General features: G+C 47.2%; 1 protein-coding gene across 2 annotated transcripts in view; it reads left to right on the forward strand.

Moving 5' to 3' along the window:
• Positions 1 to 12,759, forward strand: part of LOC119464397 (uncharacterized) — a 29,455-nt gene that overhangs the window by 2,759 nt on the left and 13,937 nt on the right. For both annotated transcript variants that reach the window (XM_037725344.2, XM_037725345.2), the window contains exons 3-11: positions 485 to 964; positions 2,038 to 2,394; positions 3,348 to 3,496; positions 4,256 to 4,480; positions 5,050 to 5,197; positions 5,696 to 5,806; positions 8,322 to 8,485; positions 9,237 to 9,381; positions 10,451 to 10,720. In XM_037725344.2, coding sequence (XP_037581272.1) covers positions 485 to 964; positions 2,038 to 2,394; positions 3,348 to 3,496; positions 4,256 to 4,480; positions 5,050 to 5,197; positions 5,696 to 5,806; positions 8,322 to 8,485; positions 9,237 to 9,381; positions 10,451 to 10,720 — 2,049 coding nt within the window. The remainder of the gene's footprint in view (positions 1 to 484; positions 965 to 2,037; positions 2,395 to 3,347; positions 3,497 to 4,255; positions 4,481 to 5,049; positions 5,198 to 5,695; positions 5,807 to 8,321; positions 8,486 to 9,236; positions 9,382 to 10,450; positions 10,721 to 12,759) is intronic.

Below are 12,759 nucleotides of genomic sequence, written 5' to 3' on the forward strand. Positions count from 1 at the left end.
TCGTCAGTACAGTCGCCCAGAAAAGTTTCCAGAACATGAGATCTACAATGTGAATTTCAGCTCCACTTAGCCTTGGTGTTCCTAATTTAGTGATCACTGTTTAGGTTACACTACACTACATATTAAACTTTGAATTCGAGGCTGTGCCCAAATTTAGCTTTTTCGCAATAACCATGGCCGAAATCACACGCCACACGGTCCAGCAGCAGGAACAAGCTGTAGACCGGCAAAATTTTGACCATGACGAGATCTTCGCCTTGAGCAGCCGCGAAGGGACCCTGGGTTTTCGACAGCCAAATTTAGATGGGAGCGAAATGCAAAACCGCGCGTGTATACACTTAGGTTTAGGTGCACGTTAAATCTCAGATGGTCAAAATTAATCCGCAGTCCGCCACTATAGCGTGCCTCGTAATCATATTTGGTGTTCGCACGTAGAGCCCTAGAATTTAACTCTGGGTAATTGGCTGCTTCATCTTTGTTTCAGACCCTGGCATCATCGACGGAGTTCAGCTCTTCAAGCTGTTCGCCGGCAGAATAACACTTAACAGCGAGCAGAACATCACAGCCGAGCCGCTGTTCCTCAGCACCGTGCGAGTGCGACACCTCTATGTGTCGGGGTCAGTTCAAGGGCTCTCCGTGCCCAGGGACTTCGTCCTCAAGTCCGTTCCGCAAAAGATCTACGGCCTGAAACACATGGCTCGGGGCATGTCCGCCGCTCTCGTCGACTCGCGCATACACGCGACCGTCCGAGGTTTGTTCGGTGGCGTCGACATAGTGGACATTAACAGGCGCCGTATCCCACTGTCCACTGGCCAACTGCTGACCGGAGAGTTCGCCATTGGCAACGTGACGACGCCATTCCTCAACGCCGCATGGTTGAACGGGCGGCCAGTTCAGCCATTCCTGAGGAACGTCATGTCCAAGACGAAGCCTCAAGTAGTGGCTGCTTCGAAGACGTTTTCCGGTGAGATGTGTTTGGCTTAGCCTTTGTGTACATTCACTGTCACGAGAAAGGGAATGACATTAAGCTAATAAGCCTAATGAAATATCAGTATACTTCACTAAGGTGGTATTGTTGGCTATTCATTACGAGCAGTATACTTATAACGCGTTTCGAACGAGGACAAATATTGGAAGAAAAGTGTCATGTGACTTTTGTTCTCCGCAAAACGCTACTGCATCTACTGCTCAATCTCAACTAAACAATTGGAGGGCAAACTGAAATACACGGTAACGGATTAACATTCATTAAGGAGTAAAATGGGCGTTTTTGAACCCACTTATTGTTGCACTCTTAAGCATTTCATATACAGGGTGTTTGTATGCACCAAAGAAGGGTGCTTACGCCTATAGCGTTCGCTATTGCGGAAACATGTGCTTGCAGCCATAAGGCTATTCAGGAAAGATTTGAAGCGTAACCAGCGTATTTTGTGATTCCTGAAGCACTGGTATATTTTCGTCGACTGATGCATGATTTCTTATTCAATGAAGCAGCTCGCTGATTAGATTTTTTAGGAATAACTAGTTTCTATTACAAATCATAATCCAGAATATTTTTGCGTGTCAGTAGATTTATTACTTTACGTGGCTGTTTCTTTTTACAATAGCTACACTCGTTCTACCACAACAAACTCAATTGTAATGACACGCCTCGGGTGTCACCCTACTGCCGTCGCTCACAGCCAATCTGTTGCCTTTGTGGCCACTTTCAACCTACTCTATCACTATTGGAAGATTTCCTGGGCTTGTACAGTACAGGGAGTTGAGAGAAAACATCTCTCAAACATCTCTCATCTATATGGTCTGGAGACCAAATATAATTTATACGCTGTAAGGGTATCAATGCTTATGGAGTACCATAGCTGGTACGTGGCACATAGCATACCTTTAGTAGACAGGTATTGCCTTGTGTCAATCAACGAGACGCCGTCGTCGTTGCTGCCGAAGGAATCGCCGAAGTCGTTTTGTCACCATAGCTAAGCACAATCCCGCCTCTACGTGCAATCGCGAGGTAATCGCGGTGTTTTGTCGTTCTAGCGGTCCTGAAGGCGGTTTCTCCCGTAACGACTGTGCAAGGAGTGAACGGTGTCAACCTGGGAGAGGTCAACTCTAATGCGGTCACACTGCGCGGTCAGTCCGTGGTCAGCGCCCCTGTCGCTCTACGAGACCCGTTCGAGGTCATGGGTCACCTGAGCATCCACGGCACACTGGACGGCCGGGACCTTCGCGCCTTCGACGCCGACGCTGTGCCCAAGCGCGGGTGGGTCTCCGTCACCGGCAACTGCGTCTTCTACCGTGGCTTCTCCGTGCGTGGCAACATCGCCGCCGACACGGTCAACGACCTCATGTTCTCCTACGACGTGCTTCTTAAGAACGCGGACCAGAGCATCAAGGGTAAGTTCCCATCTGCTCTTCGCTGTTTCGCGTCGACTCGGTGTGGCGTTCCAGTGAGGTGGCAGTTTTAATTCCCAGCCGTGTCTCCAGCATTTTTATAATACGGTAAATCCATTGTACCGAGTTTTGTGTACGTTGAAAACAGGCGGATAAAATACGAGAACCCGCAGTCGATATGTGCAGAGTTGCAATGAGGTAGAACGCCATCGATCACTTCTCTTGCTAAGGTATTTCTGAGGGAAACCATTTTTTTTTTTAGAAACCCGTATGGTTTTCTCTCGTACTAGACACTCGGATGGATCAGTTTTTCCTCTTAAACCCTCATCCACTTTGTGGGCTTTCGCAGAACTGGTGACGTATTCTCGGACGACCACTTCCGGCAATACTATAACGTTCGCGTGACGTAGTACATGGCGCGTTGTACGATTCTAGCGGTTATGCTCAACCAGCACTGAAAGTGATATCTTCGAAAGTGACCCTGCGAGAATGCGTCCCATAATTTGTCATATTAAGGTACATTTAATGCGTAGCTTTCGTAAGCCGTCCCTCTTCAGCGTTTTCAATGACGCCTGAAGGTTCTACTCTAGAACAGCATCCAACTCAAATTTCGTATGGTACTTCCGAAGAGCGTACTTGTGAACCATCGTGTCCATGGCCATTTTTCTACGGGCTTTCGCAGTCAGTCATGGCTAATCTGAGCTCATGGTGTGACGGTTTCCTATTGGGTCATCGCTTCAGTGTACGGCATTGTCCGCGTATGAACCCTTTGAAATAGTATCATTGCCTAGTCCGCGAAAACCTTCAATATTTAGTCTCTGCAGGTGATGTAATGCAGTTAATATTGAACTATTCTTCAGTTTCCCTGGTTTCGTGTATTTACGGTAGTTCTACATAGTTCCACATGTTCTACCGACAGAGCGAAAATTGATGCTTAACGACTATTTCGTTTTCAGGTCATTATCACTTTGTTCGTGATATGAAGGTGCTGGGAGATCTGCCTCACTTGGGGCACATCAACGGCGTGGATCTGTCCGTACTCGACACGCTGATCGCAAAGTTGGACCGAGAGAACGTCATTCAGTCTGACCTGGAGTTTCACGACGTATGTTTGGCAGCGGCTGTTGCTGTTCTTATTGGGAAACTGCAGCAGAACAGTGGAGTTCCATTCAGAAGGATGAAGTGTTCATATTGATGCTGGTATTTGCTTTACTCAACGACGCTGCCTACATAGACAATGTCACAGGGCCTTTTGGAGGTATAGAGTTCGGGTCGATGCACGAGACTGGAATACACTGAGGCGCCCGCTTGTCAATATTGCATATATGCGTCGAGTATCTAAGACAACCAAAAGTAGCATGGCGAGATAAGTGAAAATTCCTTCTGGATCACGACACCTTAAGCACTATATTGTCGTATGGCACTATATAGGCATGTGGCAGGGGGTGCGCTGAGAGCATATTTCGGTACTATCTGTCCATTTGCAAACACCTTTTCGATGACTTGGCTTTTCATGCTTTCAACAGGGCAGGGTTCAACCATCGTACAAGCGCTGACCGCTAGCTTAGCTAATTTCACGAGATTCGCCGCATATTATAGATCGCATGTACTTAATTTAGGTGCCCGTTAAATAACCCCAGGTTGTCCAAATTGTTCCGGAGTCCCGCACTACAGCGAGCCTCGCAATAAGATCGTGGCTTGGCACGTAAAGCCCCATAATTTAATTTTTTATAAAGTACCACTTCGTCGCTTTATTGTCCATGCGATCCACATCTCAATCCCTGATGTTACAATACTGTTTACTACGTAGTCACAATCGGTTAATAAATCCGCCTATATGTCGACTGCCTTTATCCTCACGCAGGTGACTGAAGTTGGCACAGACCTGAACGTCGAAGGCCTTCTCAACGGTCACAAACTCCGGCATCTCAGGGATCAGGCGATATGCACCGCCAGACATCACGAACTCACTGCCACCAAGATCATCCGAGGTCCGGTTAACTTGTTCAATTCCATCGAGGTTCGCCACTTTGATAACAGGACTCTTACTGCTTTACTGGAGGACATCGTCTTCGTCGATGGAAACTTCGTAAGTTATCCTGATAATCTTTGGAAAGATAGTGCCGCAGTCGCTTTCGAGCTTTGATATGGCTTCAAGAAAACCAACGCAGGATTAATCAAACTGCTGCTGAACAATAGCGTGGTACGCTTATTTCTAGTGCCATCGATCCGTTGCTTTCAAGTTTGTTCATCGAGAACTGACGAGAGACCTTTTGTAAAACTAGCATACAACATACGTGATAGTGTTATTGGCAAATGGTCAATAAACAATTCGATACAACGCTACGATTACAAAAACAGCGATACATTCAGAAGAGTAAAATGCACAATGCATTGTAAAACGAAATGCATGTAGCCCTAAACAGCTTTAACTAAATATAACTTCAGGTAATCGTAAAATGAAGTTAGGTAATCACGATTCGATAATTAAAAGCGAGTTCCATATGGTTAGAGCTATGAATATGGCAGTGAATTTTCCATTAGTGTATACTATGGGTAAGAGTAAACACAAATTCGTGTGGTGTTCGCAATTTCGAGCATGCTCTTGTCAAGTCCCTTCTCATGCTTACGCTTGTGCTGTGACCATTCTTCTCGCAGATGACTGCACCAAAGATATTCACTAACGTGCTCATGGAAGGAAGCGTCAAAACGAACAATGCACACTTTGAGCAGCTCGTCAACGGCATCCCCATCAATACGGTGCTATCGGACGCTGTCTGGGGAAACGGGAAATGCGAACTCCTGGGTAATTATTTTTATCTTGCTAAATCACGTCTAAAAACTGCTGAGCATTAAGATGGAATGTGAACTTCAGGTAACTCGGTGTGGCTTATTTCAGATTCATACCGCTAAATGAAATCGATCTGCATTGTACGTGCCAACTGATTTCATTTTCTTACAGTATAATAGAGCAATGGGATACTTAAGTTCCTGCATCAATCACCCCAGCCGCACTGCTAATTCGATGCTTTTGGTAATTTGAGGCAACTTGCGAATTCAGGATAGACAATTTAAACGGAAGTATATTTTACATATCGTTGTACGTCTCTACAGACAGCTGAAAAAAAAAGAAAAAAAAAACTTCAAGCAGGAACATTGCATCTCGTGTTGCCCATACAATATCTTTCAAACTTTCTAAATTCTTTGAGAAATTCATTTGTGGACTCCTGAAATGTTTCAGCAGACTTGCATATGAATTCCAACTTCAACTATAGTCACTTTTATTGTCTTTTTTTTTTTTCAGGAGAGAATGTCTTCAGTGACCCCTTTACCGTGACAAAGGATCTAACTGTTCTCGGCCGTTTAAATGGACTTAGTATCCCTGACGATCTACTTCAGCTTTGTCACAACAAAGGTACCAGTTCAGCGTTTTCTTTTTCTGAATACATGCGGCGGCACCGCCATTTAACTGACGTTAACGCACTTCGTAAATCCTGTTATTAGGCTCAATGCCTCGAATTCTAACCCCCAAGGTCTCGCGGGACCGTACTGGCATCTCTCTAGAGCACCTGTTTCCAACAAGACAGGTTCACAAATAGGTCGATACGAAGAAATCAAGTCGCTACAGTTGCGGTAGCTACGGTGGCCGCATTTCGATGGGCGCAAAATGCGAAAACACCCGTGTACTTCGATTCAGGTGCACGTTAAAGAACCCCAGGTGGTCGAAATTATTCCGGACTCCCCCACTACGGCGTGCCTCATAATCAGATCGTAGTTTTGGCACGTAAAACCCCATAATTTAATTTTTAGGTCGCTACAGTAACCTTTATGCACGAGTCATCGAAGGTTCCAGATTAATCCTTGGTACCCACGTGTCTTCCAGAAAGTTCTAGACAATTCGCGTCACTCATACAGATTACCTGAGCGTTGGTGACAACAGACAACGGATAGAAGCATCGATAGCGTTCGAGAATCTTCCGACAGATGCAGGCGCGTCCTGTGCCTAGCGATAACGTGTAACATTTGTTAGTCGGTAAAAAGCGCTCACCGGTGAAAGATACAGTATACGTCTCAATACACTCCCCTTAAAAAAACATCGTCCCGATACTACAAACACGAAAGCGAAAACAATCACGCGTAAAGAAAGAAAAAAAAAAGGACAATAACAAAACAATAAAGTACCTAAGTTCGTCAGCGGGCGTATGGATGACTTCAGGTCGTGCGCGGTGCCGCTGTGATTGCGAAATACCGTCCGGCACGACCTCATAGTCCAGTGCGCCAATACGTCGGATGATCTTATATAGTCCGAAATGGCGACGTAACAGTTTCTCGCTAAGTCCTCGTCGGCGTATTGGAGTCCAGACCCAAACACGGTCGCCGGGCTGGTACTCGACGTAGCGTCGTCGAGGATTGTAGTGTCGGCTGTCGGTCCTCTGCTGGTTCTTCATGCGCAAGCGGGCGAGCTGTCGACCTTCTTCGGCACGCTGCAGATAGGTGGCAACGTCGAGATTTTCTTCGTCGGTGACGTCCGGTAGCATGGCGTCAAGCGTCGTTGCCGGGTTCCTACCGTAGACCAGGTTGAACGGCGCCAAGTGCGTCGTTTCTTGCACGACCACGTTGTATGCGAAGGTCACGTATGGAAGGATGGCATCCCACGTCTTGTGTTCGACGTCGACGTACTACATACATTGCCAGCATGTCGGCGATGGTCTTATTTAGGTGAGGCCATTCGTCTGCGGGTGGTAGGCGGTGGTCCGTCGATGTCTTGTCTGGCTGTATCGCAGGATGGCTTGAGTTAGTTCTGCCGTAAAGGCCGTACCTCTGTCGGTGATGAGGACTTCTGGGGCACTGTGACGCAGGAGGATCTTCTCAAACCAGGTTCGAGCAGCGTCCTCCAACGAAAAATAGACATGGCGCAGCTTGTCTTCGTCGCTCCATTTGTTGAACGTCGCGGTCCTCTCGTATGTCTCCAGCCAGGTTTTGGGGTCTTAAGCCGGTGATCCACGGAACGTCGGTGGCTCCCGAGGTTGTTGCAGCAGGATGGGGGATGCTGGGGCTGCCATTGGGGTCGTCGACTTGGCCTTGATCCCTGTGGTCTTCTCGGGAAGAAGTCCGCATTCTGGTAAAAGTCCTTGCTGCCTACGGCTAGCTCGCTGGTCCTTTGCGACGTTGGTCTCGTCCTCCGGTATCGGGCTTGGGTCGCGGCTTTGCGGGGGCGTTCGGTGCATGAACACAAGAGCACCTCCACCAGATGTCACGTAGTGAGGCTGAAGTAAACAGTCGTAAAACTGTGTATGACGAAACTGGTTGTTTATTGGGCGAACCTGTGCCCACAAAAGCAAGCTACACTCAAAGCACAACGAAAGCGGCGAACATAGTCGGCGACCGTCGAAATCTGATCAGCGGCGAAACGCGTGGGCTTTTATACATGAGTCATCGAAGGTTCCAGATTAATCCCTGGTACCCACGTGTCTTCCAGAAAGTTCTAGACAATTCGCGTCGCTCATATAATCAGATTACCTGAGCGCTGGTGACGACAATGAATAGAAGCCTCGATAACGTTCGAGAATTTTTGGATAGATGCAGGCGCGTCCTGTGCCTAGCGATAACGTTTAACATTTGTTAGTCGGTGAAAAGCGGTCACCGGTGAAAGATAAACAGTATACGTGTCACTACTAACGCAATCGGTGCAAGAGGCAAAAAGAAATTCTAGGGGCGCCTTGTTACTGACATTTTTGTTGCTTGTAATCTTCCTGATAAAGTTGTGTTATAGTATGTGCTGCAGATTGGTTGCAGCTACAATTCGAGACATAGCATGCGGTTTCAGTCATGAAGAAAAAGCACAATGTCACTTTAGAGCTGAGCAACAACTGACAATTGCTCAATGCAGTCCACATTACTGAAACGTACTTACTCCAATTTATTCCCAGCCTGCCCGGAACAATACCTGGACAGTCCAGTGTTCGAGAACGTCCAGGTTCCGGGTCATCTGCCCGTCTCTGGCTCAGTCAATGGACACTCCCTCCCTCACATGCTCGAAGATACCCTGTTCGTCACCACGAACCAGACCGTGCGCGGAACCAAGTACTTCGAGGTACGTCACCTGCACTCCGTCACGCTGAAGCACAAGTATCCGCGGAAGCATGCACGGTCCTATCGACGTCAACTCGCGGCAGAAGTGACACCCAGTATTCAAGACTAGCGTGAGCGCAGGCTGAGCTATGTTTCCAGCCGAAAAGCAAATCGATAAAACCTCTGTAGTACGTACGCCTATTTCCCTGTCACTAAGAAATCTGCGCGCCAATGACAACGCGCAGCTTGTACTGCGAGGCACGAGATCGAAGGTTCAGTTCTCGGCCGCATTCAGGCAGAATGCAAAAAGTTCCTAGAACCGTGCTTCGGGTAATCTCTCTCTACAGGTAAAAGAGCGAAGGCGGAGATGTTAACCAAAAGTCTGGTTGACTACCCTACACTAGGGAAGGGAAAATGGGAATACAAAGGCAGGCAGGAGTGCGGCGAATGTGTGGACCTGCGTGAACAGCACCACGGTACATCACTTCGTCAAAATCATTTGGGTATACGAGCTGTGGTCGAAATAAATCGGGGTAGCTTTCCACTGTTGCGTATTCAGTGTTGCTTTAGGACATTAAACTGCGGTTTATAACTGCCATCTATAATTTTGCACAGTCAGCTACCCGGCCCATCACGGCACCTGTGCACGACAGATCATGTACAGCTTGTTTTAGTATTATACACATTCCTCCTTTGCAATTAAAATATCAAGGTTACAGCTGTCACGGTCGCTGCATTTGAATCTGTTCACTCGGTGTTTTCGTCTCGTGCAGGTTGTGACGTTCGAACAGAATGTGCTGCCTGATCGTGTAAACGGGAAGAGTTTCCGTCACGACGTTGTCACTCTGCACACGGCGCAGACTTTGCACGGAAAGCTCTCCTACCGCCACGTTGTCACACCGAACGTGGTCGTCAAAGGTTAGCCACTTTAATCGCTTAAAACGAGCCATGCGTCGTCATGCTATTTACAATTGCTGCTTTATGTTCTATGACGGTATCTACCTATGACTCGTTATATCTAGCTGCAAGTAAAATCCCTGCCTATGAGTGTACAGCATTTCATATGCGACGTCATGATTAGTGGTGTATCGTAGCTTGGAATATGCTCAGGGAGTGGCTTGAAATATATACCGACCGATTTCACTAATCTTCGTTCTTCGAATTGGTTCGATGTTATTTCAGGTAACACTAATGAAAAATATCAAACTGGCCGAGCTTTACTCATTACATTTGTAGTGTAAACAGCTTTTAACCTAAAGCATCCATGCGCGATCTTCCAAGAGACCACTCATACGGAAGACGAGTGGTGCTGCCGCCTTCAAGTTAACAGGCAGCAGCTTCCCTTTACACTAGATCATGGCAACCTTTGACCGCAGACAGTGCATTTTCAAACACGCGTCGTTTGCATTCGAACTTCGCTCTCGGTACACTTGATGCGTGCAGAAAGAATCCTGATGATCGAAATGCCGCAAGGTTAGCGACTCCACGCAGAATCAATCACCACATCGGTTTGAACTAGAAACTAAAGGTCCGGAATTCATGTTACTAGTAGTTGCACGGAACAATCGCAGTACTCAAAAAGAATAAATGCGTCACGAGAATGTTTCCAAGAGCGTTGACTGCACCAGAATGCAAGAGGGGAACGGGCTTACACTGGCAAATTGTTCTCCATGCCCGTGTTCCGTGAACACAACGGTCCGTTGTCAGTCTTGCAGTAGTCCGAATACATTATACATCGCGTGCAACACTGTCAGCAATTCCACTCGGTTTGGCAAAAGCCACTCCTGGCCGCAACCGACAGACTAAACCGGCACTCTGTAAGAATAATCTATTTGTCTAGCTTGATTGTTCCCTTTCTAAAATAGTTTAGTTACATACCAATATTAGTCTATGAACGTTGTGGTTCATACTCAAGAGCTCTTGTGCCCCTGATTCGCTCGCACTTCAAGTGTCGTTATCTTTCTCACTGGATTTCTGTAACCTTTAGGTCTGATCAACAATGTCAACTTTGCGAGCCTTGTGCGAAGCACGGTGCTGCTGAACGTGCCCCAGATCATAGCCGCTCCGCTAGCACTGAACAACGTCGTGGTTCGGCACAACATCCGTCACGTGGGCACGCTCAACGACGTCCACCTCGGTCTGCTCGCTCGAAAAGTGTCTCGCTTCGAGCACGCTGCCGCGCAGTTGGGACGCAGCTTGGGCCAGCGGATAGCCAAGCACGAAGGCCTTCTCAACGAGCTGTCCTGCTTCCTCACGGGTACGTGTCATGCATGCTTGCATACATGAATCCATGTATACTTCATACATGTATTCATACCTTCGATGTCTCAACATAGTGGTTCGATCCGAAAGGCGCAAATTAACACACATATGCTCTTCCTGTCTGTGCTTAATTATTAGCTTTCGCTTCTGCACCTTTTTAAATGTATGCAAACTCGACACACATACACCGGTTTGATTTATTAACTTGCGCTCCTTCTCTAAGCTTCGATGTCCCTCAGCACGCAAGAGTGAGCACGCGGTTTTGCTGAAGCTATATGATGCTATATATGGGCCGTATTCTGAAACGTTCCACTAGGCGAAATTTCTTTTTTCGCCTTCAGGCGCGCGTTTATTGGATGTTTTAGCAAAATTGGATGAGCTGATTGGGTGGTTGAGCCCGACGTCATTCAATTTTGCTCAACCAGCCAATCAGCGCACGCGCCTGAAAGCGAAAACAGAAATTTAGCCTAGTGGAACGTTTCAGAATACGGCCCTATATCAGTGCTCGGCGCTTCATTAAGGGTCAGGATAAATCCGAACAGTGTATTGCCACGTACTATAGGCGGCTCGTGGCATACAGGCAGACGAATTAAAACTGCTTGTGCCCGCAAAATAACCTATGCAGTTAATGGTGATATTGCAGTGCAATCGGCTGATCCACTTGGCCCTGCGCAAGTCTACCCGCTATACACGGCGGTGGCTTAGCTGCTATGGTGTTGCGCTGCTAAGCAAGAGGTCGCGGGATCAAATCCCAGCCACGGCGGCCGCATTTCGATTGGGCGAAATATTAGGCCCACGGTAAAGGCGCACGGTGGTCAAAATTAATCCCGATTCTCCCACTATGGCGCGTCTCATAATCAAATCCTGGTTTTGGCACATAAGAACACGCGCCATCGTAAGTTCCCACAGCCGTCGATGGTGCTCGTGTCGGTTCTATAAAACGTATCATTCGCGGTAATCTGATTAGACGGGACCAACCTCCGGTCCAGGAAGCGCGTCGCGTATTGAAACGACAGTGCAACTTGGTGATAGTGATTGTCAATGGCAAAAAGTAATTTAACGTGGCAGTATTCTAAAGCGAAGCTTCCTTGCCGAGTTCCAGGCACTTTTTCGTACGTATCTGGCCTCTAACGCCAAATGCCCCGGACGCATGCTCCGACAAGTGGCATAGAACACCCTTTCTCGCGGGCAAGCCAGCGCGTTTCGATCCGCAGTTGCACTAGACGAAACTATGCTTGCAAATATCCGCCATACCGGCTATCCGGTTTAACCAGAGGACAGTGAATCCAGTCTCGAAAACCAGCTATCCGGATTTCAAGAAACGGATATTCAGGATATCGGGTTTGCACGAGCGGCCGCAAAAATAACAAGTATAAGAATACAAGGGAGAAACAGGTAATTTCGGCAGAAGTACAGAACAAATATCCGGATACTATTAACCGAATAACTGAATAACCGAACACTCCGGCTATCAGGTTTTGAAATTCCAATAATCGGTGAATCGGATAACCGATTTTTCCGCAAAACCGGTTTGACGTTGCTGCACTAGACAAAACCGACGCATCAGAAGCACAACTGAAACACATTATGACCACTGAAAATCTAAACAAATATATGTATGATGTACTGCAGGTAAATCTGTATATAAGATATCCAGCCTGTCTGTAATTCACTGTAAATAAAATTCCTTTCCAACATTCTGTCCTTTAATAATACCTCGAAAACCACACTTCATATGCACACACACTTGGTTCATGAGCCATTCACACAAAGGATGCTTCGCTTTACGTAGATGTCAACACGTAGATGTTAACGTGGCCTGTGGCAACGTGGCTCTGTGGCCAAATATTTCGCTCGCACTATAGGTGCGCTTATTGTATCGTATTCTTGCCACGTCGCGATTGTTGCAACTGCACCAAGACCCGCAACATTTTTTTTTATTCGCTTGGGTTTACGCGCGGCAAAACTTGTGGGGAGCACAGGCACCCATCTTTACTACAGAACGACTGTGTGTGGCTAGATCCAGAGCTTGCC

Source organism: Dermacentor silvarum, chromosome 9, assembly GCF_013339745.2.
Source record: "Dermacentor silvarum isolate Dsil-2018 chromosome 9, BIME_Dsil_1.4, whole genome shotgun sequence".
In the NCBI taxonomy this organism is placed as follows: domain Eukaryota; kingdom Metazoa; phylum Arthropoda; class Arachnida; order Ixodida; family Ixodidae; genus Dermacentor; species Dermacentor silvarum.